At 49.3% G+C, this 25,136-nt stretch overlaps 1 protein-coding gene across 3 annotated transcripts; it reads right to left on the bottom strand.

The window, feature by feature from the left end:
• Positions 1–1,844: 1,844 nt before the first annotated feature.
• On the bottom strand, positions 1,845–22,536 carry SUN5 (Sad1 and UNC84 domain containing 5). Of its 3 annotated transcripts, none has more exons than XM_055266773.2 (13): positions 22,366–22,536; positions 20,960–21,018; positions 20,685–20,759; positions 19,207–19,273; positions 18,080–18,141; positions 15,657–15,706; positions 14,354–14,388; positions 13,653–13,761; positions 7,650–7,728; positions 5,703–5,818; positions 3,782–3,949; positions 3,156–3,242; positions 1,845–2,021 (listed from the first exon to the last, which is right to left on the bottom strand). In XM_055266773.2, exons 1-13 carry the CDS (start codon positions 22,440–22,442, stop codon positions 1,866–1,868), a joined length of 1,140 nt encoding a protein of 379 aa, XP_055122748.1. In that variant the 5' UTR covers positions 22,443–22,536; the 3' UTR covers positions 1,845–1,865. The 3 variants fall into 3 exon arrangements, with proteins under 3 accessions (XP_055122748.1, XP_055122749.1, XP_055122750.1); XM_055266774.2 differs by having other exon boundaries at positions 5,715–5,818; positions 22,366–22,520; XM_055266775.2 differs by lacking the exon at positions 20,685–20,759 and having other exon boundaries at positions 22,366–22,520.
• Between the last annotated feature and the right edge of the window lie 2,600 nt (positions 22,537–25,136).

The following is a 25,136-nucleotide window of genomic DNA, read 5'->3' as shown; positions in this document are numbered from 1 at the left end:
TAAATTAGATTCCCTACCTCACACCATGCACAAAAATAAATTCCAGATGCATTAAGGAGCTTTTATACATTTATATCTTGTGTGGGTTTATGCACCAACAAGTGTATATGTATTCATATATATGTATGTATAAAATGTGTGTATAATAAAATTAATAGAAGACCAGCCTGGCCAACATTGTGAAACCCCATCTCTACCAAAAAGTACAAAAATTAGCTGGGTGTGGTGGTGGGCGCCTGTAGTCTCAGCTACTCAGGAGGCTGAGGCAGGAGAATTGTTTGAACCTGGGAGGCGGAGGTTGCGGTGAGCCGAGATCACACCACCGCACTCCAGCCTGGACGACAGAGTGAGACACTGTTTCCAAAAAATAAAAAAAGATTAGTAGGAGAAAATACAGGAGCATATGCCTATAAACTTGGAACTGGGGATGTCCTTCCCAACAGTGCACACAACTTAGATGCCATAAAGGAAAACATTGAGTTGATAATATTTTCAAGAAAATCTGTTGAACAAAAGACACTTAAAGACAAATGATTGGGAAAAAACACAGACCAGCTGGAGGAGTGAGCCTGGGAGCGGCATATGGGGGTGGGGGAAGTGGGGTTTTTCAATGGATTCGCTTTTTAGCAAACCTCAGTTTGATTTGACTTTTAATAACAAGAATGGTTTACAGAAAAACTACCCGAATGATGCCAGGCTGGACGTGTGTGGCTTCCAGGTGCCCCGATTACTGGGAGGAGCAGGGAACAGCAGGGATGTGAGGCGACCCCTTGAAGCCCATTCCACTGTGAGGCCCATCAGAGATGGGCCTGGGCCAGGTGCTGGAGGAACCCCAGATGCTGGCGTGGAGGCCTGGCAGATGGCCAGAATGGTGGATTCTGCAGCAGGACGGGCTGGTGCAGGGTGCCCTCCCCAGAGACAAGCATATTTCTGATCTGTTCACCCTTCTAATGCCCAGCTGGCCCTGTGCCAGCATCTTCACTTCCCTGCCCCTGCCTGCTAGGAATTCCCTCCCCCGAAAGGCTCCAGTTCCTGCTGCCATTCCAGCTGGGCCAGCCTGCCCTATTCTGGAGCTCAGCCCCTCCCAGAGGACTAGGCCTCCTATCACTTGCCTGGGGCCAGAGGTTGACAATAACCTTGAGGGTCATTTACCCAGCACCTATCGTGTGTCATGCTCTGTGCTGAGAGCCTTGTGCACACAGCTGCTGTAGGTACCAGGAATAGGCACTGTTTTTAGCACCTCTATAAGCTCTCAAGACAATGCTAGAGCAGGATGGACCTCAGCTATGGCAAAGATTACACAGACAAAATATGAGCGACTGAAGTTTGGGAAACAATACTTACATACCTGGAAAAACTGAAGTCCAGAGAGGGTTTCTGACATGCCCAATGGTCATACAGTAAATTGTCAGTATGATGTTGAAACACTCCACAGTGGGTAGGGTTGGGACTTCTCATCTATCACCTTGTCTGACACAATAGTCATAATCCTGTCCCTACTTTATGGCTGCGGAGACCAAGTCTCCTAGAGGGTAGGGTCTTGACTGATGTCACACATAGTATGGGGACAGAGCTTAACTTGAAGCAAGAAAGGCTTCTCATGTACAAGAGTCAGACTACTTGGGTCTGAATCCTGGAGCTGCCATTTGTTGTCTGTCATCTGCAGCAAGTCAGTTTGCTGCTTGGAGCCTTCACTGTCCCCATCTGTGAATGGGGTCTCCTGGGGCTGTTGAGAAGGTGCCTGGGCACCCGGAATGGGATCAACCATTGCCAACCATCAAACGCTCAGATGTCAAAGGCTAGCCCACTCCCTCTCTTTGGGGCCAAAAGACACTCAGACTTGGTCTGGGGATAAAGAATGAATTTTAATCTCTCTCAGGATAGGGGTTCTGGTGAGGCTGCTCTCTGGGCGGGGCCACAGAGCCATGCACTCGCACGCGGTACAGGCAAGTGAAGGCTGAGTTCCCCCAGTTGCTTGAGATCTTCACCTTGACCGCACCGAAAGCCAGGGCCGGCTGGTTCTGGAAGAGAATCAGTCACAGAGGCAGCTCACCCATAGACTCTCACCCTGCCTTTCCAAAGGTGGGGAGCGGGGGGGGGGGGAACTTTCCCATTTCATAGGTGGGAAAACTAAGGCCCAGAGAGAAGGATGGACTGTCCCAAGGCCTCACAACAAGTCGATATTCAGGAGCTCTTACTGAAGGTGCTGAGGTCAGAAGGACACACATGCTGTGGGTGAGGAAATGTCCCGGCCTTAGTGCTGTGGGATCTTGGGCAAACCTCCACCCTTTCTGAGCCTCAGTCTCCCACTCCTGCCCTGCCCCGCCCGTAAGATGGGAGTGGTAATATCTGCTTCCCAGGATTGCCGTGGGCATGAAATGAGATTCTCTAGAAGAGAATCATTCAGAGGCAGCTCATCCACAGACTCCTGGCACACAGTAAGTGCTCTGTAAGTGAGGCCCCTCCCCGTTTTTGCCAAGCAAGAGGGGGTAGAGCCTGTGTTTATTACTCTCCCTATCTAGTGTAAAAAGTGGGGCGGGCTTGGCCTTCACTGAATGGTTTCAACCTCCCAGGGAATGACAGAAGGGGAAACTGAGGCTCCAGAGAAGCAGGGCTTGGCCCAAGCTAACACACAATTTGTGGTTGGCAGAGATTCGGGCCAGTATGGGTTTGATTCCCAAGCCTGACATTCACCCTGTCAAGTCCCAGGGCCATTCCAGTGGTCACTCCTCCGGACCTGCTTCTGTCTCCAAACCCCTCTCCTTCAGGCCTCAGTTTCCCCACCTGTGGTTGGATCAGGTGATGATTATGGGGCCACCCACTATGGAGACTCTACCTTTAGAGCCAGCAGCCCCTGCCCAATGGGAACCTCTTGCTCAGTGTCTGCTGTCCCTGGGGAGAAACACAGCAAGAGGGCTCCTGGGCACATCAGGGAAAAGGGGACATGGCCACAGGCGGTGGGATCTCCCTGGAGTCCCACTTGGCCCTGGGTAGCGGCTCCTACTCTCTGAGCCTCAGTTTCCTTGCTTGTCAAACAGGTTAGTCATGACTGGGCACCTCCTGGGGTTACTGGGGGATGAAGAGGGGGTCCCTGGGTACAGACTGCACACTGTGCATTCAGCAGGTGCTCAGCACAGGCAGCTCTTTGCAGGTACCTGGAGTGGGAACATCTGGATGATGTTTTCTGGCTGAAACTGAAATGCCCCCAGGAACACCTCCTCCTTGGGGGAGCCCTCCATGCCCTGTGGAACCAGAACCAAGGTGAAGGTGTCAGATACAAGCAGGGCCTTCAGAGGGTGTCTCCTCTCTCCAGTGGAGACTTGCACACTCCCCAGGATGGGAGCTCACTACCTCTTTGGGCACCGTTTCACTGTGGCACAGTGTAATGAATAGGAAAGAGCACTGGCCTGGGAGTCAGAGGCTGGGGGTCTATGACTAGCTCTGCCATTGACTTGTAGAATTAGAGTGTTTCCTTGATCCTTCTCTGGACCTTATTTCACTGAGACAGTTCAGATAACGCTTCGGACCTTCTTAGCAAAATGGGGGCTCCATGGTCTCTGAAGATTATCTTGGCTCTGAAAAGCTTGGTTTATAATAGAGTAGCTGTTTATCCCCTACCCTTGAAGGCTGAAATTGGACCCCAGCCCTCGCCACTTCCAGCCTTAACCAGCCCCTCCAGCCTGCAAGCGTTGTGCAGACACTGTTTACCCCAGGCCTGGAATACCACCGTTGGAAGGTTGTCCCTTTAGCTAAGCATAGCTCCCTGCCAGGGAGTGCTCACATAGATGACGAGGTCCTTGGGGGCGGTGTCCAGGCTGCCTGACAGTGAGATGGTCTTGGGGATGTGCTGCAGTGTGAGGTTGGACAGGTAGACCTTCTGAGCCAATTGGATGGTCACCTGGCCGCGGTCACCCTCAAAGGCCCAGCAGTTGCCAGGTGTCACGTTGGGCTAGAAGAGGCAAGTACAATAAGGGATATGCTGGGTGGGTAGGGGGATCATCCCACCTTTGATCCCCTGCACTTCCTGGGCCCTCCTGGGTGAGCCAGTCCTTTCTTGTTTCCAAAGCTTGGCTCAAGTGCTACCCCCTCCAGGAAGCTCTCCTGACTACCCATGCAAGCGTAAGCCTTACTTCAGTTCAGTGCAGTAAGGGAGGGGCCTGCTTGGGCCCTCCCAGCCTCTACCCACTCCCCATTGGCACCTATTCATTCATTCATTTACTCACTCACTTATTCATTCACTCACTCATTCATCCCTCCCATTATTCTTTACATGGTCTCACAATCACCCCATGACTTAGGCAAGATCACTATCCCCGTTTTGAAGGTGAGGAAACTGAGTTGGGGGAGCAGGACAATGACTGGTCCAGGGCCATGCGCAGCTGGAAGTGCAGCCCGGAGAATCTGACCTTGGAACTTGCCATTAACCACCACAATCTCCTGCCCCACAGAGGGGGAAACAGGCCCAGGGAGAGAAAGAGATTTGATGGAAACCACCCAGGAAAGGCGATTACTCGGTAGGTTCTGAGCTTCCGGAGCCATGGCATGAACAGTCCTTATCTGAACAGTGGATGCTAGCCCAGGGGTGCAGGGGGCTGTGAGTGTCAGGGAAGGCCTCCAGAGGAGCTGGGGCCAGGCGAGATGAGGAGCCAGCTGGGAAAGGGAGCTGAGGGAACAGCACGGGAAAGGACCAGGGGCGAGCCAGGCTTGATGATGTGAGGACCTGGAGAGCTCAGTCAGGCTGGAGCTGGGACAGGGCCTAGGAGGGGCAGAGTCTTGGCTGGGCTGCTTTTCACTACTGTTCCAAACCTGACTGCAGCCAGCGCTTTGCAACCCAGCCACTGCCCCGCACGCCCTCTGCCCCAGCCTGGATGTGTGCACCACCCTGCACTCCCAGGGCCTGTGCTTGGCCTGTGCCCCGGGTTCTGTCTGCCTGCGGATCTGCTAGTCCTCGGCTGCGTCCACCAGGAAGCCCCTTGCCCTGTCCAAGCTGAGCAAAGCCAGTGCCCCAGCTTGACCTCGAGTGCCAAGATCTTGGAGCTCCCTAAGGTAGAACCCACGGATGAGTGGCCTGTGACCTTTTGGCATCACCCGGGGTCGGCCACTGGGATGACTCTCAGCCGGTGTTCGCTGAATGAAGGCACCTGCTTTGTGACCAGAACAAGCCCTTTCCTTCTCTGGGCCTCATTTTCCTCCTCTGTGAGGCAGGATCTTGGAGGGGTGAAGAGCTCAGGTTTGAACTCCGGCTCTCCTACATACTAGTGACCAGCTGTGTGGCCGCAGTCAAGTGACCTGGCTCTTTGAGCTTCAGTTTCCTTTCCTGCAAAATGGGTCTATGATGTGCCCATGCCCAGTGTAGTCCTGAGGTTTCTCTGACCCTCAAGTCTTAAGGGCTGAGTGGTGGGGTCCCTTCCAGTGCCAAAGCAAGCTGTCCCTCTGCTTCACTCCTACCCTAGCCCCAGCAGCCCCTGCTGTCTGTTCTTACCTCCTGCCCCCTGCCTTCTCCCCAGCCCCCGCCTTGTCAATAGTCCCCTCCTTCTGCTCCCTGCCTTTGCCCCTGCGTCTGTCTCCTGCTCCTACCTCTAACCCCGCTCCTGCCCCCACTCCCTTTGCTCCCACCCCCTACCTCTTCTGCCAGCTCCTGTCCCCAAACCCTGCCCGGACCACTCCCCTGCTGCTGTCCCATCTCCCGCCATCCCCCCTGCCTCAAGGATCACGTCTGGGGGCTGTGCGTAGTTCCACAGCTGGATCCAGTTCCAGTAGGAGTGAGCCTTCTCATGGTTATAGGTGGCTGATGTGTGCTCAAAGTCAATGCTGGCCCCTGTATAGGAGAAGGGGGTCTCAGCCAAGCAGCTGTGTTTCTGCCTGGTGGAGGGGATGCCACTGATGGGCCCTCACTATGTGCCGGGCGAGAATTTTGGATGAGTCACTAGCCCTGTTCTCCTCTAGGAAATGGGATTACAGCCATGTTAATAATGGTAATCATGGTGGCTATTATTTTTTATTTTATTTTATTTTATATTTTTTGAGACGGAGTCTTGCTCTGTCCCCAGGCTGGATTGCAGTGGTGCGATCTTGGCTCACTGAAACCTCCACCTCCCAGGTTAAAGCAATTCTCATGGTGGCCATTATTAGCAGAGCCATGGTGGTGGAAGAATGGCCCCCACGTCATAGGGCTGCTGTGGCGCTGAGATGAGTCATCAGAGCATGTTTCCCAAAGTGCCTGGCACAGGGTAAGCGCTCCCCATGTAACAGTCTCGTGATGACGACCGATACCCATTGTGCAGAGGAGGAAATTCCAGCTCTGAGAGGCTGAGGTCCAGCGTCACTCAGGGGCTGGGCTGACACTATCTGACCCCAAGTCTCACTGATCCTGGGGGTGCCCGAGTTGGCGGTGCTGCCTGGTAGGGGTCTGCACTGGGGGCAGCCTGCGGCCCATACTTTGCCTCCTCCCCGCTGTCCCTGAATGCCTCTCACCGGCCTCCTCACAGCATCCCTTGGTCTGGAATACTTTCTCTCCTCACCGAGTCTCAGCCCAGATGTTCTCCCGAGTGGGAGGCCTCTCTGCCCAGGTCCCCTCCCTCCTCGCCACCTGCCTTATTCTTCCGGAAGCACTGATTCTATTTTTTTTTTTTTTTTTGAGACAGAGTATGGCTCTGTTGCCCAGGCTGGAGTGCTGTGGCGTGATCTCGGCTCACCGCAACCTCTGTCCCCCAGGTTCAAGCGATTTTCCTGCCTCAGCCTCCTGAGTAGCTGGGATTACAGGTGCCCACAACCACGCCTGGCTAACTTTTGTATTTTTAGTAGAGACGGGGTTTTACCATGTTGGCCAGGCTGGTTTTGAACTCCTGACCTCAGGTGAGCCGCCTGTCTCAGCCTTCCAAAGTGCTGGGATTATAGGCGTGAGCCACCACTCCCGGCCCTGAAGCACTGATTCTTTTTTTTTTTTTTTTTTTTTTTTTTGTGAGAAGCAGTCTCTCTCTGTCGCCCAGGCTGGAGTGCAGTGGCGTGATCTCGGCTCACTGAAAGGTCTGCCTCCCGGGTTCACTCCATTCTCCTACCTCAGCCTCCTGAGTAGCTGGGACTACAGGCGCCCACCACCACGCTTGGCTAATTTTTTGTATTTTTAGTAGAGACGGGATTTCACCGTGTTAGCCAGGATGGTCTCGATCTCCTGACCTCATGATCCATCCGCCTCGGCCTCCCAAAGTGCTGGGATTACAGGCGTAAGCCACCGCGCCTGGCCGAAGCACTGATTCTTGACTGTGGGGTGGAGATGGCTCTGTCCTGCTGACCTGTGTGCCCAGCAATGGTTTGGAGAAGAGTGGTGGGTGGGGGTGGTGGAGAGGTAAAGCCGAGAACAGCCCAAGCACATAGTAGGGGCTTTATAGATCTTCTATAATGTTGAGGGTCTGTGGATTCCTGTGTTTCCTCCCACCCCACCTCACCCCTACCCCCATACCCCACCCCATCCCAGACCCCCTTGAGAGAAAACAAAATTGTAGCAAGAAAACCAGCTTGGAGCAGAGGTCAGCTCTGAGGATGAACTTCCCAGTGGCAGAGGGAGTACCACACCAGAACTGAAACCCACCCTGTGTAGAGCTTCCGAGGACACTTGAGGCAGTCAGATGGTGGGGAAGGGGGTCACCTACCTGTAGACTTCAGGGCAAAGTCTGGCTTTTCGATGTAATCTCCGTGTATCATCTTCATTATTTTCTGGGCCATTTTTTGCTGAGAAGGCAGAAAACACAAGTTGTGTCCTGGTGTGTTGTCATGGACTGTGATCCCCACGTGTCCACGGGAGGTAACAGGGGGCTGCAGGACGCTGTCCTCTCCCTAACAGCCCGCCCCTGCCTGTGGAAGCCTGTGGCTCTGTGAAAGCCCAGGTGACACAAAGCCATACCAACCCCACCCTGGGTTCACTGGGTGCTTTCAAGACCACTGTGACCGGATGTCATATGGAGGTCCCAGAGTCTCAGTGAGGTTCAGGCAGGTGCTCTGACGTCAGGCCAGCCTTTACTGTTGTGGGGCCTTGGGCAAGTTACTGCCCCACTGAGTCTCGATTTTCTTGCCTGTAAGACGGGGACAATAATCGTGTCTACCTCCCACTGTAGATCTATAAAGCCCCTACTATGTGCCAGGGCTATTCTCAGCTTCACGTATGCTCACCCTATCCCCTCCCAGAACCCCTAAGAAGTATGCACTATTATCATCCTTGTATTAAAGATGAGAATACCGAGGCACAAAGGTGTAGCTTGTTCAAGATCACCCAGCTGGTATGAGGCAGAGCGATCACTGTGGTTCCAGAGTTCAGGCCCTTAAGCACTCCACTCTGCTGCCAGATGCAGATGGCAAAGCACTTAGCACAGTAGGTGCACAATAAATACCAGCTATTCTTTTTATTAGACTCTTCACAGTGGTGGAAGATTCTGTTTTCCAAAAATGGCTGCAACAAGGTCTCCCATTCCAGGCTCTTCTTTCAGTGTGACCTCCCACTGAGATTTGGGGTCTAAGCTCCCTTCCCACCAGTCTGGGCTAATGACTACGGCAGAAGTGATGCTGTGTGACTTCTGGGGCTAAGTCCTAAAAAACAATACAGCACTGCCTGGTTCTCTGGGGACACTCACTCCTGGAGGCCAGCCACCATGTTGAGAGGAAGCCCAGGCCACACAGAGAGGCCACAGATGGGTGCTTTGATCAACAGCCCTGAGTCCCAGTTGACAGACAGCATCAATCTCCAGTCATGTGAGTGAATCCAGATGATTCCAGCGCCAGATGTAGAGTCACCTCCAGCCTTCAGGTCTTCCCAGCTGAGGCCCCAGATACCATGGAACACAGACAAGCCATCTCCACTGTGTCCTGTCTGAATTCCTAACCCACAGAATCTCTGAGCACAAGTGATTGTTTTACACCACTAAGTTTTGGGATGGTTTGCTATGCAGCAATGGTAACTAGAACAATAGCCAGGGTGTTACAAGGCAGTGACTATGATTCTATTTTGTTGATGTGCAAACTGGAGGCTCAGAGACGTTGATGACCTGCCTGAGGTTACACAGCTCCAAAAGGCAAAAAATCTCCAACTCCTCCCCTCGTTGGCTGGGGACAATAATCTCACCTATTGCTTTTCAAAACTGGGTCGCCAACCCCAAGGAATTTCCCTGATGGCCCCCACCCTTTCTCTGCCCCAAGGCTGGGTGCAGTCTTCTTCTCTGGGATCCACAGGTGCTGGGACTGCCTTGAGGGCAAGGACGAGCTCTAGTTGATCCCCCATCCTGGATTCCCAGGACGCAGTAGGCACTTAATGATTGCACATTGATTAGTGCATGCCTTTAGATTCTACCTTTGTTTAAAGGCAACAAACATTTAGAGAGCACTTACCATAGGACAGACATTAGTCTAAATTTACATGAATTACCATGTTTAATCCTTACAACTCATCTTCTAGTTGAAGAAACTGAGGCACAAAGACAGTAAGTAAATTGACCAGAGTCACACAGCTTATAGGTGGTGGGGATGACATTCGAAGCCTAGCAGCCTGAATCTAGAGCCAGTCCTTATAATCACTACGCCTTACTGCCTTTGTGAGTCATAGCGGGGCCTCCCTGCCCACGGCAGAGGAAACACCTGCGAAGAGACTCACTTGATAGTGAGTGACTGACACGGTCTCTCCTCCTGGGTCTGTCTGAACAGAGCTTAGAGGGGGAGATTCAGGGGCACTGGAGACCTAGGACTTTGGGACAATAAAAGATAAAGATGAGTTTTAGCAAATTTTGCTGAATCTTGCACAGTGGAATTTACCTTTGTGAACTCTTTTAAAAATTCAGCTTCTAGGTAAAGATGATGGATTGAAGACATCATCTAACTTTACTTTCTCCCAACACTCCATTACAGCTTCAGTAAAGGGATTTGAAAAGACCCAAACCCATATGAATAGGAAGCACAGGAGAGGAGAAAACCAGGCTGCTGCATATGGTTGTGCATGTTGCGCACTGCAGAAAGGTTCCCAGTTAAGGGGCCCTGTGTGGGGCTGAAACCCAGCTCTTCACCTGTTCTTTGATTTGGAGGAAGGTGCATTTTGCAAATTCATCTGCCCAGCACAGGTAGCTTTTTCCAGTCTGCAGAAAGGCACACTGTGTCCCAGCAGTGGCCCTGGAGCCAGCAGTAATATTCTGGAAGTTGTCCTACACAATACTAAACATTGTAGGATGTTTAGCAGCATCCCTGGCTACCCACTAGATGCCAGTAGCGCCTCCTCCTCACATTGTAACAACCAAAAATATCTCCAGACATTGCTAGATGTTCCCCAGGGGGCAAAATAATCCCCAATTGAGAACCACTGATTTAGCAGAAATGAGAAACCTGAATCTGAAACTGGCCATCCTCAAAAAGCTCGGGATTGGTGGCCTGAGGCGCCTCTGAAATTGGGGTGGAGAATTGGGTGTTAAGACAGTTAAGAGGAATCTGCATATTCCCTGGGGACTCCCTCTCACTCTGAGAAGCTGAGTGACTTCTCTGTTCCCCAGTAGAAGACTAGAAGTTATTCTCGAGAGAGGGTAAAACAGAGGGGCTCTGTTGGGACAGGTGAAGTTTTCTTAAATAGGATACCCAAAGCACTACACAAAAAAGATAGATACACTGGACTTAATTAAAATTAGACACTTTTGTTTGTCACCATTGAGAGTGAAAAGCCACACTATAGCCTGGGAGAAGATATTTATTTGCAATATGTACATCCAATAAAATATGTTTACCCAGAACACATAAGAACTCCTACATATCAATAAGAAATGGCACTCTCCCCCAAAAGGCAACAGACAAAATCCAAATGGCTGCTGGATACATGAAAAGACACTCCACATTATCAACAACCAGAAATGCAAATTAAAGCCATAGTGAGATACCACTTCTCACCCTGCAAAATCAAGTAAAAAACACATATGACACCAATTGTTGGTGAGGATGTGGGACAATCGGAATTTGCATATACTTTTCACGGGAGCGCAAATTGAAAAACTATTTGGCAGCATCTAATAACATGAACACACTCATACCTTTTGATCCAGCAATTCCATTCCTAGTTATATCTACTCCCAAGATCAATAAGTATATATGTTCACCCAATGACATGAAAAAAATTAGAATTGTTCAGGAGCTGACATTCAAACAACAGGAGCTTCAAAAATGAGAATACAGCAAATGCTGCTGTGGGAAATCGCCAATTTAATCACACGAATAAATAACAGTTCTTAGGCCCAAAGGCCAGGAGTTTCCAGATTGACAGATTCCAAAGGGTGGGCAGCCCATAGGCACATCTGTGGAAGCAACAAGGACCAGATGAACTAAAATTCTACAGAGCAGAGAACCATTCTGAGATGTGCTGGCATTTTTTGTCCGTTTGTTTTAAATCTCTGGGGGCATTTGATGATTCTAGGTATGGGCTAAGGATCTGGGCTTAGGCCAGACAATGGGCTGCTGCTACTGGTGAAAGAGAAAGAAGCAAAGTTTTTAATGGTGACAAAGAGCTAAAGTAACAAAACTGGGGACTTGAGGAGCCTCAAATATGGCCACTTTTCTTCACAAGGTATTAACTGAATTTCAAGACTATGGGAGGCTATAGACCACTTCAAGCATTTCTGAAAAGCAGAATAAAACTTCATATCTTCACAGTGCTTAGGAAACGAAGTCTCTTTGAGGGAGGGCACCCCAAAACACAACAAGCAAGAGATCAAAGCCTTAGAACAGTGATTCTCTCTGGTATGTGTCAGAACCACCTGGAAGGCTTGCTGGAACACAGATGATTTGTTTCCATCTTCAAAGCCTCTGATTCTGAGTGAGGCCTATTAATTCGAATTGTTAACATTTTCCCAGGTGATACTGATGATGCAGGCATGTGGGCCGTACTTTGAGATCCATTGCCCTAGAAGGGGTGGTGATGAGTCAATACTGTGCTTCAGCTGCACGTCACCTGGGGGCACTAAACCAATCCTGGGCACAATTAGAACCCAGGAATCCAAGTGTGCCCCTGGCAGAGAAGGCTGCCACCAGGCCCAGAGATTTTTACATTCATGCAGGGGTGAGAGACAAATTTGGAGACTTGTGAGGCCTCAACCATATGGTAAGTCTTTGCCACTAAGATAGTTGACAAATTTTTGAAGCTGCATCGGAAGGAGTCTAAAGAGTTAAGCTTAAAACCTCTGGATAAATCTTTTAAAAATTGTGATCCAGATCTGTCTGAACTAGCTTAATGCATGTCTAGATAGAAGTGACCAGTCTATTTTATCTTCCTTATAAAGAAAAGGGGAACTTTCTCTAGTGGAATTACAATTATTTGGAACAGCTACAGTTCTTTTGTATACAATGTTCAGAAACCACTGAAAGTTACTAGACTTGAAGAGACAAGACCATATGATTGATACCCAAGATAAAAAGCAGAAAACAGAGGGAGGCCACAGATGATCCAGATATTGGAGTTAGCAGACAAGGATTTTTAAAACAACTGTTGCTAATGTGTTAATTAAAATAAAGGAAAAGATGGACAACATAGGTGAAATGTTGGAGAATTTCACCACAGAATTAAAGTCTGTGAAAAAAATCAAATGTATATCCTAGAACTAAACAATGCAGTATCTGAAATTAAGAACTAAGGCTGGATGCGGTGGCTCATGCCTGTAATCTTAGCACTTTGGGAGGCTGAGGCAGGTGGATCACTTGAGGTCAGGAGTTCAAGACCAGCCAAGTCGACATGGTGAAACCCTGTCTCCATTAAAAATACAAAAATTAGCGGAGCTTGGTAACGTGCACCTGCAATGCCAGCTACTCAGGAGGCCGAGGCATAGGATTCGCTTGAACCCAGGAGGCAGAGGTTGCAGTGAGCTGCCTGGGCGACAGAGGGAGACTCCATTAAAAAAAAAAAGAAGAACTAAATGCATGGATTTAATAATAAATTGGAGAGACAGAATGATGCAAGATTATTAGTAAACCTGAAGAAAGGTTAATAGGAAAATTTCAAAACATAAGCACGTACAGGAAAAGAATGAAAAAACAAACCAGGTAATAGCATAGGAATCATATAAAGCACTCTAAAGGCTTTCAAAGCATAGGCTTAGCATGGGTGTAATTAGAATCCAAGGAAAGGAGACAGATAATGGAAAGAAGAAATATTTTAAGAGATAAAAGGTAAAAGTTTCCCAAAACTATTGAAAAATATCAACCCACAGATTTAATAATCTCAGCAAACCCCAAAGCAGGTTATATGAGGAACATTAGAGATAAAAAGATTATTCTACAAGCTCCCAGGGATAAAAAATAGATCATACTCAAAGGATCAATAATAAGAGTGCCATTAGACTTCTCATTAGCAACAGTATAAACTATAATACAGTGGTGGGCTTCCTTCAAAATTCTCAGGAGAAACTATTTCACATTTATAATTCTGTACCCAGCCAAACTATCAACCAAGTACAAGGATAGAAAAAGATGTTTTTAAACATACAAGCACTAAAAATATACTTCTTTCACTGTTTTCCTGAAAGTCACTGGGGGATGTGCTCCCTCAAAATGAGAGATAAAACCAAGAAAGAAGACTTGAGGTATAGGAAACAGGACATCAAACAAAGAGAAATTAGATGTTTGGGGCAGAATGGCCAGCATCTCACCTCATCAGACATGGCTTCCATCTCCTGGAGCTTGGCAATGAGCAGGTTCATGCTACCTCGGAGGTCCTGGATTTCCCCACTGTGATGTCGCACCTTCTCCTGGTACAACCTTATCAGGAAGGAGTGATAACAAGAACAGGTTGATTTGTGATGCGTTGTTGTTACCCTCAGATTTTCCCTTTGCTAGTTGGCTCTCAAAGAATGAGTTTCAGACTTTCCTACTCTCTTGGGCCCATCCCTGGACCCATTCATCAGGTTATTATCTCTAAAACTTTACTCATTCTCTTCTTTCTGCTTGGAATATCTTTATGCCCAGCTCATTCCTTCCAAATATTCCTATTTTGTCTGCAATTAAGGATGCTGCCATCAGGTGGTGTCTTGGTTAAAATTTCTTCTCAGCTACCATTTGCTGAGCACTGACTATGGGTCAGGAACTATTCAAGACACTTTGCATCTTCTTTAGCACCCATAATTGCCAAGAGCAAGATGGGTGTTATGCTTCATCTCATAAATGAGGAGTCAAAGGCCCAGAGAGAAGAGCTGACTTGCCTAAGGTCAGCCATGTAGGAGGTATGGGAGTTAGGATTTAAACCCAGGTTAATCTGACTGCAGAGCCTACATTTGTAGCCAATACACCCCAGATTCTGGCTACAGCTCTGCTTTTTAGGTAATAATATGGTTACCCAGAAGATTCCTCTTACCTCAAGCTCTGCAGCGGACCATTTATGCTGTCATCCTAGTGGAGTATTGAGAAAAGGGGTCTCCTTCAGATAGCTTAATCTGGCCCCAGGAGAACTTCATCCATCTATTCTCCCACAATTATAAGCCCATACATTCATCCACTTTCCTGTTGACTCTTCCATCAGTCTACCCACCTATCATTTCTCCAAACTCTAATTTACTGTCCTTTTTATTCATCCATCCACACTTTTATCCATCCATCCACACCTTCATCCATCCACCCTTATACCCACCCACCATCCCTTATCAATCTATTCTTCCAACTCCCCAACCTCCCCCATCTATTTACACTCCAATCCATATACCCTAACCCATCTACTCACTCTTTCATTCATCCATCTATCCACCAACCCAGCCACCCACTCATCTCTCCCATGTGCTTTTCCATCCACCCATTATTTCATCCATCTATTCACCTATTCATGTATTCACCTAGCCTCCTATCTCTTTCCCCTAGTCCTACATCCATCAAATTCAACCTTCCATCCGTCCATCCTCCCATCCATTCTCTCTCCATGCACACTCCCATCTGGCCATCCAGTCATCCAACATTGATAGTGGCAACCCTGTTGCTGGCATCAAACTAAACATTGCTGGGGTGAATAGGACCTGGCTCCTTCCTTCAAGAAGCTGCCAGTACAGTTGGAGAGACAGTCATGACCACAGAAAATTATAGGAGGAAAGAGGAATGTGACCACTTCTGCCTGGGTGTTTCTAGAGGAGGTGACATTTTAGCTGGACCTTGACGGATATGAAGGGATTCATAAGGAGGAAAAGAGGAGAGGGAAGGACAGGCCTTTCAGATCCCCTTTCTGAGGTCCTCTGAGACTTTTTGTGGACCTCAAGTAGGGAGTTTTGCCACTTATTTCCTCCTCCTTCCTCCTCAGAAACCCAAAAGCAAATGAGTATCATTGCTGTTAAGCAGAAGGACAAGATGCCTTAAGTACAGAAATGTGTTCCCTGTTGTCACCACCCCACTTTAAGTAGGGCCTTGAGAAAGGAGAGATGGGTCGTCTCTGAGAGTCAATGACAGGAGAGCCATCTTGGGGGAGGGACTATCGCATCCAAACTTTGAAAGTCACCTCTGGCAGAAGAGATGGGTTCTAGGTGGGTGGCATGATGAAGGGAGAGATTTGGATCTGGGTTATGTCAGGAACGGATTAGGGGCCCGATTTGGTGAGAATGAGTAGAGCTATGGAGGTGATATTGACTGGTTAGGGTGAGACCAGTCAGCCGTGCGGCCTGAGGAGGGTGCACACTCACCTGCCAGACTTTCATTTTTGATGGTAAGTGAATAGAAACCATCCAGAATCCTGTGAGGCCATGAGAATAAGAATGAGCCATTTAACATGTAAGATGAAGAGCCTAGGTGCTGGAGTTAGGGTGTCTGGGTTCAAATCCCAGCTATGCCACTTGCCAGCAATGTGCAATATTGGGGGAATTACTTAATGCTCTATGCCTCAGTTTCCTCTTCTGTAAAAATAAGAATAACAATAATATCCACTTCATGATCAGATGATATCAAATGTGCAATACATGGCACATAAACCAAGTCATCTGTGGCTCCCCCTTCCCTGTTCCAACTCTACTGGGGATAATTGGCAAAGAGAAGAAGGCACTCTGCATTTTATGATCTCCATGCTGGCTGAAAAGCCACCATTCAAGCCATTATTTAAAAGTCTTGGCCGGGTGTGGTGGCTTACGCCCGTAATCCCAGCACTTTGGAAGGCCGAGGCAGGCAGATCACTTTAGCCTAGGAGTTCAAGACCAGCCTGGCCAATGTGGTGAAACCCTGTCTCTACAAAAAAAATACAAAAATTAGCCAGGTGTGGTGGTGCACGTCTGTAGTCCCAGCTACCCGGAGGCCGAAGTGGGAGGATCACTTGTGCCAGGAAGTCGAGGCTGCGGTGAGCTGTGATCCACTGCACTCCAGCCTGGGCAACAGGGTGAGACCCTGCCTTTAAAAAAACAGCTTTCACTGAGGCAGGAGAATTGCTTGAACCTGGGAGGCAGAGGTTTCAGTGAGCTGAGATCATGACGCTGCATTCCAGCCTGGGTGACAGAGACTCTGTCTCAAGGAACCCCCAAAACCAAAAAACAAAAACAGCCTTTAAAATTTATTTATTGTTCTTGATAAAACCTTCGACCAACTAGGAATAGAAGGGAACCTCCTCACCGTCATAAAGACCATCTATGAAGAGCTCACAGCTCACATCCTATTTAATAGTGAAAGACTGGGCACTTTTCCCCTAAGATCAGGGATGAGACAGGGATGCTTCCTCTTGCCAGTTCTATTTAACACAGTACTGGAGGTTCTAGCCAGGCCAATTAGTCAAGAAAAAGAAGTAGGCCAGGCGTGGTATCTCACACCTGTAATCCTAGCACTTTGGGAGGCTGAGATATGATGGTTTGAGGCTGGGAGTTCTAGGCCAAACTGGGCAACACAACAAGACTCCATCTCTCCAAAAAAAATTAAACAAAAATTAGAAAATTAGCTGGGGGTGATGGTGCACACTTATAGTCCTAGCTACTCAGGAGGCTGAGGTGGGAGGATCACTTGAACTCAGGAGTTTGAGGCTGCAGTGAGCTATGATTGCACCACTGCACTCCAGCCTAAGTGACAGAGACAGACCCTGTCTTAAAAAACAAAAAAAGAAGTAAAGGTCGTCCAGATTATCATGCAGAAAAGAGTTAAACTACCACTACTTGCAAATGACATGATCTTGCATTAGAACTCTAAGGGATCCGAGGTTAGGTGTCTTGCCTTGTGTTATAACTAAAAATCGGGTTCAGCAAGGTTGCAGGATACAAGATCAAGGTACAAAAAGTCAGCTGTATTTCTATATACTAGCAATAGATAACCTGAAAACAAAATTAAGAAACCCATTTCTAATAGCGTCACAATAAAGGTGTTATTTAGGCTGAGCGTGATGGCTCACATCTGTAATCCCAGCACTTTGGGAGGCCAAGGTGGGTGGATCATGAGGTCAGGAGTTCAAGACCAGCCTGGCCAAGATGATGAAACCCCATCTCTACTAAAAATACAAAAATTAGGAGGGCATGGTGGTGCACGCCTGTAGTCCCAGCTACTCGGGAAACTGAGGCAGAGAATTGCTTGAACCTGGGAGGCGGAGGTTGCAGTGAGCCAAGATTGCGCCACTGCACTCCAGCTTGGCAACAGAGTGAGACTCCGTCTCAACAACAACAACAACAAAGGTGTTATTTATCAAAGTCCTAGTTGTTGGATTTTAAAGCGGGACAGTTCTCTAGGATTCACTGTTCATTTTCCCATGGGGAGCCAATTCTCCCTCCTTCCCCCACCCCCAGCCTCCACTCCAAAGCCAGTATATTTCAGTGGAGGGAGGAGATTCCTTTGCTTGGGAAAGCTAAGCTGTGTTGTGGGAGGTGGGGGTGGTGGCTGGAAAGAAGCCATGGAAACCCAGAAAGCGGAAGTAACAATGTTCATAACACGGTTTGGGGAGAGCTTTATAATTTCTGAAGCATTTCTTGGCTTCTAAAATATTTTCATGGTCATCTTTTCATTTCATAATTCTCACAGCAACACCCATCAGGCCGATGGGGAAACTGAGTCATGTGGAGGGGCAGTGTCTTGCCCAGTGTCCTATAATCAGTGCCAGGGCCCAGGGATACCTCGACCTGGGACTGGGCAGGGCCCTGGGACACACCGAAAGCACAGAGGAGCAGAATGCCTGTCTTCTCCATGAGCTTCTGGCAGAGCAGCTTGCATCTGGAAGGCAGGGAGTGGTGGTCAAGGTCAGGTGGACAAGGCCCAGCCAAGTGTTCACCCTCCTCCTTATCACTCTTTCTCCGTAGGCATGCTGTTTGCCCTATCCCTTCTTCTCTCCCTGGTAAACGTGTCCTTCAGGATTCAGCTCAAATGTCCCCTCCTCCAAAGACCTCCACAGGCAACGCTCCCAACCCTCTAAGCTTGGCAGTGTTTTGGTGCCTGCCTTTCCCACCTGACTGGGAGCTCATGAGTGGCAGGGCTGAGCTAGGCTCAGAATAGATGTTAGTAAAACATTTAAAATTTAAACTTCAAATGAATGAATGAATGAGGTGGATATCTCTGCTGGAGTTCGGAAGAATTTCCAAGGACAACAAAAGAAAAGAGAAAGAACGGGGCAGGCCCTCCGGGCAGGAAGAGCAGCATGTGCTGGGCTGGGTGCAGTGGCTCATGCCTGTAATCCCAGCAGTTCGGGAGGCTGAGGTGGGAGGATCACTGGAGTTTGAGACCAGCCTGGGCAACATGGTGAAACTCTGTCTCTACAAAAAATACAAAAATTAGCCAGACATGGTGTTGTGTGCCTGTAGTCCCAGCTACTTGGGAGGCTGAGGTGGGACGATTGCTTGAGCTCGAAAAGTAGAGGCTGCAGTGAGCCGTGATGGCACCACTGCACTCCAGCCCTGGCGGTGGAGTGAAACCCTGTCTAAAAAAAAAAAAAAAGTTAAGAGCACATGCAAATGTGTGGAGGCGGGAATAGGAACAGGAATGGTGTGTCCAGGGAGTGAGAACCCTGGCCTTGCTGGCCCAATGGGTCCCTGGCAGGAAGCCAAGTGAGAGCAGCTTGGAAAGGAAGGGTGAGACAGGATTCCAGGACACTGCAGGCTGAGGGGCTGGAGCAATGGGGGGCCACAGTGGGTTCTGGGGTGGGGGTGTTAGATAAAAGCCAGGTTTGGGATAGCTTTTCTGGTCTGGCTACCAAGGGGAGATCCAAACTGATGGAGGGGCTGTTATGGTCCCCAGCTGCCATTTCCCACTCCCCATCACCCTCCCTCTGCCTTCCCTGCTCACCTGTGTGTGTTGAACAGAAACTGCTGGGCCTGAGTTTTCAGGGAGCAAGCAAAACAGGTGAACCAGGCTGCACAGGAGACAGAAAAGCAGTGAGTCACTGTGCCCTCATCTTTGTCCCACTGCAAGGACCTGCTGACCTATCCGGGGCTGGGGGAGGCCCTGGAGCTGGGAGACCCTCTTGACTTGTTGGCCGAGCCTGGGACAGCACCGGGCTCTGCTTATGGGTATGCACTAGCCTGGAGTGAGTACAGGTCACTACAGGTGGGCACTGCTTGCCACTGGCAGTTAACAGACATTTTCTTTTTCTTTCTTTCTTTCTTTCTTTCTTTCTTTCTTTCTTTCTTTCTTTCTTTCTTTCTTCTTTCTTTCTTTCTTATCTTTATTTTTTCTTTTTTTCTTCCTCCCTCCTTCCCTTCCCTTCCTTTCCCCTCCCTTCCCTCCCTCCCTCCCTCCCTCCCTCCCTCCCTCCCTCCCTCCCTCCCTCCTTCCCTTCCTTTCCCCTCCCTTCCCTCCCTTCCCTCCCTCCCTCCCTCCCTCCCTGCCTTCCTTCCTTCCTTCTTTTTTGACAGAGTCTCACTCTGTCACCCAGGCTGGAGTGCAGTGGCTTGACCTCGGCTCACTGCAACTTCCGCCTCCCGAGTTCAAGTGATTCTCTTGCCTCAGCCTCCTGAGTAGCTGGGACTACAGGTGCGCATCACCACGCCCAGCTAATTTTTGTATTTTTTAGTAGAGATGGGGTTTCACCGTATTGGCCAGGTTGGTGTCAAACTCCTGACCTCGTGATCCGACCGCCTTGGCCTCCCAAAGTGCTGGGATTACAGGCGTGAGCCACTGCACTCGGCCGATAGACACTTAATAGTGACTCAGGAGCACAAAAGGCCTGGAATGTAACAATGCCCATTTCTAGACACTGGGAGCTTGGCAAGAGTGGGGGCCTTGTCTGGTTCATCCCAGAATGCCCACTATGGAGCTAGGCAAAAAGTAGGGACTCAGAATGGACAGGAAGGTGAGAGGACACAGGGGTGGATGGAAGAAGGAAGAAGGGAATGGCTGTCTGCCTTGGAAGATGGATGAATTGGGAGATAGATGAGAGAATGGGAGATTGAAAGGATGGGTGGATGAATAGAAAGAGGGATGACTGGGTGGATGTGCCTATGAAATAAGGTCTGGGTGAATTGATGAACTCAACAGGTGGATGGATGGGTGAAACCAGCAGCCAGACTGGTGGTAGAGGAGGGTTGGCAGTTAACTCCTCCTCCAGACAGTAAGCCTCCCTCCCAGTTCCCCTCTCCAGCCACCAAAGACATTGGCAGGAATGACACCTCCGATGGGTAGAACTCCAGAGTTCAACCTGCAGCTCCCCACCATCCCTGCAGCCCAGGACAGGCCTTGCCACCCCCAGGTCAGCCTGGGCTGAGGCTGGACCCTCTCCCCAGGCCCATATTGATGACAAAGGCGATTATTCAGTATATACGTACACACACATCCCAGCATGCACTGAGTCAGGCCTAGGGCTTGGGCATTGATGCGGACAGGCAACCGGAAGTTGTCATCTGCAGAGAACACAGGACTGTCATGTCACTGCCAGCCTCTAGATTTGGTACTCGCAGAGACCTGGGGAGCACCCAGAGCTTGGTGCGAACATCCCTGCCCCCTGCCCCTTGCCGGGTAGCCCCAGGTTGCCCGTTTGACATCCCTGAGCCTCAGCCCCTCAGCTGCCCATGAAAATACCAGGGCACCTGTCCTTGCTCACTCATGTTTGAGGAGGTGTCCTCTGCCATCCTGCTGGTGTTCCGGCCTCGCTGGGCAATCCTGGGGATGATAAGATTCATAGTTGCATTTTACAATTATGAGGAACATAGTGTCCTTGGAATGTGCATACCACATTCCAGATTGGGAAACTGAGGTGCACAGAAGGTTTCCCAACACCACCAGCTTGTTATTCAGGGACAGATCCAGGTCTGGCTGACCCCAAATCCAGGTATCCATCAAGGAAAACACCTAGGTTGCTGTGGCAGTCACAGGTGGTTGTCGCCATGTCCCCGAGGTTGGCAGAAGCTTGGTTTTGTTCCTTTGTCTGCTCCTATGCCATGTGATTTTAGGCCATTTTGATTGGTCGAAGCCTGCTGTCATGCTCCCATTCCCTGTGCTGTGATTGGTTCAAGGGTGAGGAAGTCTGCAGGGGTGAGGTAGGGTGGGGTAGGGGGGTGGTTATGATGTAAGGGACTTGGGGGAAAAGTTAGGTTTAGGATTAGCTAAATAAGACCCACAGAAAACGATGCTTATTCTCCTTCCCCTAGACAGCCACATTTCTGCATGACACCTGAAACTGTGGTGGCCATCTTGTGACCATGAGAGGGGGCTAAAAGAGCAGAATGATGACAGGAACCTGGGTCTTGGGTGGCAGAACTGAGGAATTAACGCACTCCGGAGCCCCCTGCACCTTGGGACCTCTTGATATGTGAGATTTAAAATTTTCCCTTATTTCTTAAGTCAAAGGTCTCTAAACATTTTTGTTTATCATACCCTCAGAATATTTATATTGGTTTATTAATAAATTACATATACACCCAATTGTACTAATACATTGTTTACCCTTCCCAAATGTACAGATTTAGTGATAACATTCCTGAAGAATAGAAATTAAAAGAGGATGAAAGACATATATTCTAGCCTGGTCATTTCTTTTCTCACCCTTGGGGATTGTTTGGTATACTCTCTTGGGAGATACACCCAGATTTGGGTGCCCAGAGATAGGCATCATTTTGAGTTGGAATTTCTGTCACCTGCAGCCAGAGGCCTTCTGACAGATAAAGATGGTGAAATACTTGTTTCCTTGTTTCATACCAGTCTCCTGCACTAGACCGTGAGCTCCATGAGGGAACGGAGTACATCAGACTGGTGCCACAGCGTGTTCCCCGTCCTCTGTGCATTTCCTGGCACACAGTAGATGGTCAATAAATGCGTGCTGGAAGGATAGCTGCTTCGCCACTTCCTGGCTGGGAGACTTTGGGAATACCATTGCCAAACCTGTCTGGTCTTGGTGGCTGTCTCTGTACAGTAGAGTTGACAATGCCGCTCACCTCCAAGGACAGGGTGGAGGGGCAGCATTTTGTAAACTGTAAAGGGCTGGGCAAAGGGAGGGGCTGCTATCCTCACCTCCGGGGTCTGGGATTGTGGGCCACATCTTCGAGTAGGGCACCTGGGTCCCCAGGGCTCCTTGATGACCGTGGCATCGATTTCCTTCTTTAGGATTGGGGATGGAGGTGGGGATCTCTGGGAGCTGGTGAGGAGGACGTGGCTGATGCCTCTGAATGCCCTCTGAAAAGTGCCAAGTGGAATCTGCCAGGATCAGTGGAGCAGTTGGCACTGTGACCTCACAGAGCAGGTGGGTGGAGGGGCAGGGGATGGGGGCTAGTCTCCAGCTTGGCCCTAGAACCTCCCCTAGAGGAAGCCATTGTGACCCACTTTCCTTTTTTAAGATGGGGAAATTGAGGCATCAAGACAGGAAGGGCCATGCAGGGGTCTCAGAAGCTGGACAGGGGGAAGAGCTGAAGCTCCAGTAACCCAGCCATGCTTTTCCTTGTTCCCTAGATCCCTTCCTGCCCCAAGCTTCCCAGGCTTTTCACCTTCTTAGGTTGCACCTGAATGCATTTTGTAATGCTGAGCTTCTCACTGGTGGACATTGTGCATAACACAAAATAACATGCATGTGTTGTTTCTTTAATAAAGTTCTACTTTTTGGCTGGGCGCGGTGGTTGATGCCTGTAATCCTAGTACTTTGGGAGGCAGAAGCGGGTGGATTGCCTGAGCTCAGGAGTTTGAGACCTGCCTGGGCAACATGGCAAAACCCCTTCTCTACTAAAAATACAAAAAATCGGCTGGGCGTGGTGGTGTGTGCCTGTAATCCCAGCTACTCGGGAGGCTGAGGCTTGAGAATTGCTTGAACTGGGGAGGCGGCAGAGGTTGCCGTGAGCAGAAATCGCGCCACTGCACTCCAGCCTGGGCAACAGAGTGAGACTCTATCTCAAAAAAAAAGTTCTACTTTTTTACTGGGGAAAAATAGAAGCATAACCGTGTGGAAACGTCAAGCTAAGTTTTTTCTGTTAGCCCTGCCTGTAGGGAGCTTGAATATTTGGACCACAAAGCTAAAATGAATTCACTTTTGCCCCCTGGTGGCAGTTGCTTAAAATTGCAGGCTAATTACCAATGGGAAGTGGTACGATGGTCCCTCAAAGAGGCCCACATACTAAAACCTGAACATGTAAATATGTTAAGTCACAAGGCAAAGGGGAGTTAAAGCTAGAAGAGCAATTTAAGTTGCTAATCAGTCGATCTTGAGATGGGGAGAATACCCTAGATTACCCATGTGGGTGCAATGTAATGACAAGCGTCCTTATAAGTGGAAGAGGGAGGCAGGGAGATGGCAGCACAAGAAGCAACAGGCTGGCTTTGAAGATGGAGGAAGGGACCAGGAGCCAAGGAATAAGGGCAGCTTCTAGAAGCTGGAAAAGGCAGGTGGACAATTACTCTCCTACAGCCTCCAGCAAGGAATGCAGCCTTGCCAATGCTTCCTTGATTTTAGCCCAGGGAGACCCATCTGGGACTTCAGACCTCCAGAATGGTAACATGATAAATTGTGTCTTAAGTCACTAAGTTTGTGATAATGCATTATTGCAGCAACAGGACACCAATGCAAAACCCCTGAGAATATTCAGTGAAGGGGAAACTCTGAAATGCCACCATTACAATTGTTAAAAGTGTCTTTCAAATGTATACTCATTCATTTATTCATTCGACAAATATTTATGCATCTAGTATGGTCCAGGCGCTGGAAACAGGGCTGAGCAGAACCAGCTCCCATCCCTGCAGATGCAGGCAAAGTGGCTGGCAGAACATTCTGCATATAGCAGGTGCTCACCAAACGGTGCTTGCCATTGCTGTCGGGAGCCGGTTGAGATCTGGGATGGGATGGTGAGAATCTCCCTCTTTTATGTCTACTGTCTTGGGCTGTCACCCAAATGGCTCTTGTGCTGCAAATATTTAAGAAAAGGAAGTGTCCAGGCCAACAGCAAACACCGAGAGCGGGTTTGGTCAATATTTGCGCCTCTGTCCACTGAGTCTGCTGTTTGCATCAGTTATGGTGAGGGCGCAGGAGGGCCCGTTCTTATGCATTGGTGGACAGACCAAGGCCAGGAGCAGGGTGTCAGGGAACTCACAGCAGGCTCCTCTCATTCCTCTTTGCCTCTAGAATAGGGGCAGGGGAGCACTGGTTGGGAGGCAGGGCTGGTTCAAGTGAGCTCCAGCTGCTCAGGGGAGGGCTTGATGGTATCTGTGGTCAGCTTTGTAGACACTGGTGGGGGCCTAGTGCAGGGTGGGCCTGGGAGCTGGGCCTGATATTTGGGCTGGTGTGGAGTCAGTGGGAGTCAAGGAGTGCCCTGGAGGGGAAAGGCCCCAAGTCATCCTGTGCCAATGAAGAAAAATGGAAAGGCCATCACCTGCTGTGCACACGTGTATGCACAGACACAAGAACACATACACATGTACCTCCGCATCCCAGGAAACAGTCCACTCACATACACACATGCACCTAACACCACACACTCACAGACCCACAAACACTCAGTGGGCCAAGCCCACACATGCATACATGTACACAAAACTCCCCACCTCTGTGGTCCTGTCAGATTGTGTGAATAGGCATGCAACACCATAAACCAAGACACCAATGTGCCCATTTCATGTCCACGCCCACACATAAGAGCCCGCATTTTCCCTGCACATGTGTACATGTGACTATGCACACATGCTCACACGCACATATCAACACACACAACCCTCATCCACACATGTGCATATGCAAATTCCTTCATGCGTACAGCACACACAGTTCCTTGGGTCCCATCTAGCCAAGGCGGAAGCTGACGTTT

Source organism: Symphalangus syndactylus, chromosome 24 (assembly GCF_028878055.3).
Source record: "Symphalangus syndactylus isolate Jambi chromosome 24, NHGRI_mSymSyn1-v2.1_pri, whole genome shotgun sequence".
Lineage (NCBI taxonomy): Eukaryota > Metazoa > Chordata > Mammalia > Primates > Hylobatidae > Symphalangus > Symphalangus syndactylus.
This window is presented reverse-complemented; position numbering and strand designations above follow the sequence as displayed.

Coding starts and splice junctions, on each gene's coding strand:
- SUN5 (XM_055266773.2), bottom strand. CDS start 22,442: ATGCCACGGTCATCAAGGAGCCCTGGGGACCCAGGTGCCCTACTCGAA. Junction 20,760..20,959: donor GGACACCTCCTCAAACATGA/GTGAGCAAGGAC, acceptor TGTTCTCTGCAG/ATGACAACTTCCGGTTGCCT. Junction 7,729..13,652: donor TGGAAGCCATGTCTGATGAG/GTGAGATGCTGG, acceptor CTGCCTTCTCAG/CAAAAAATGGCCCAGAAAAT.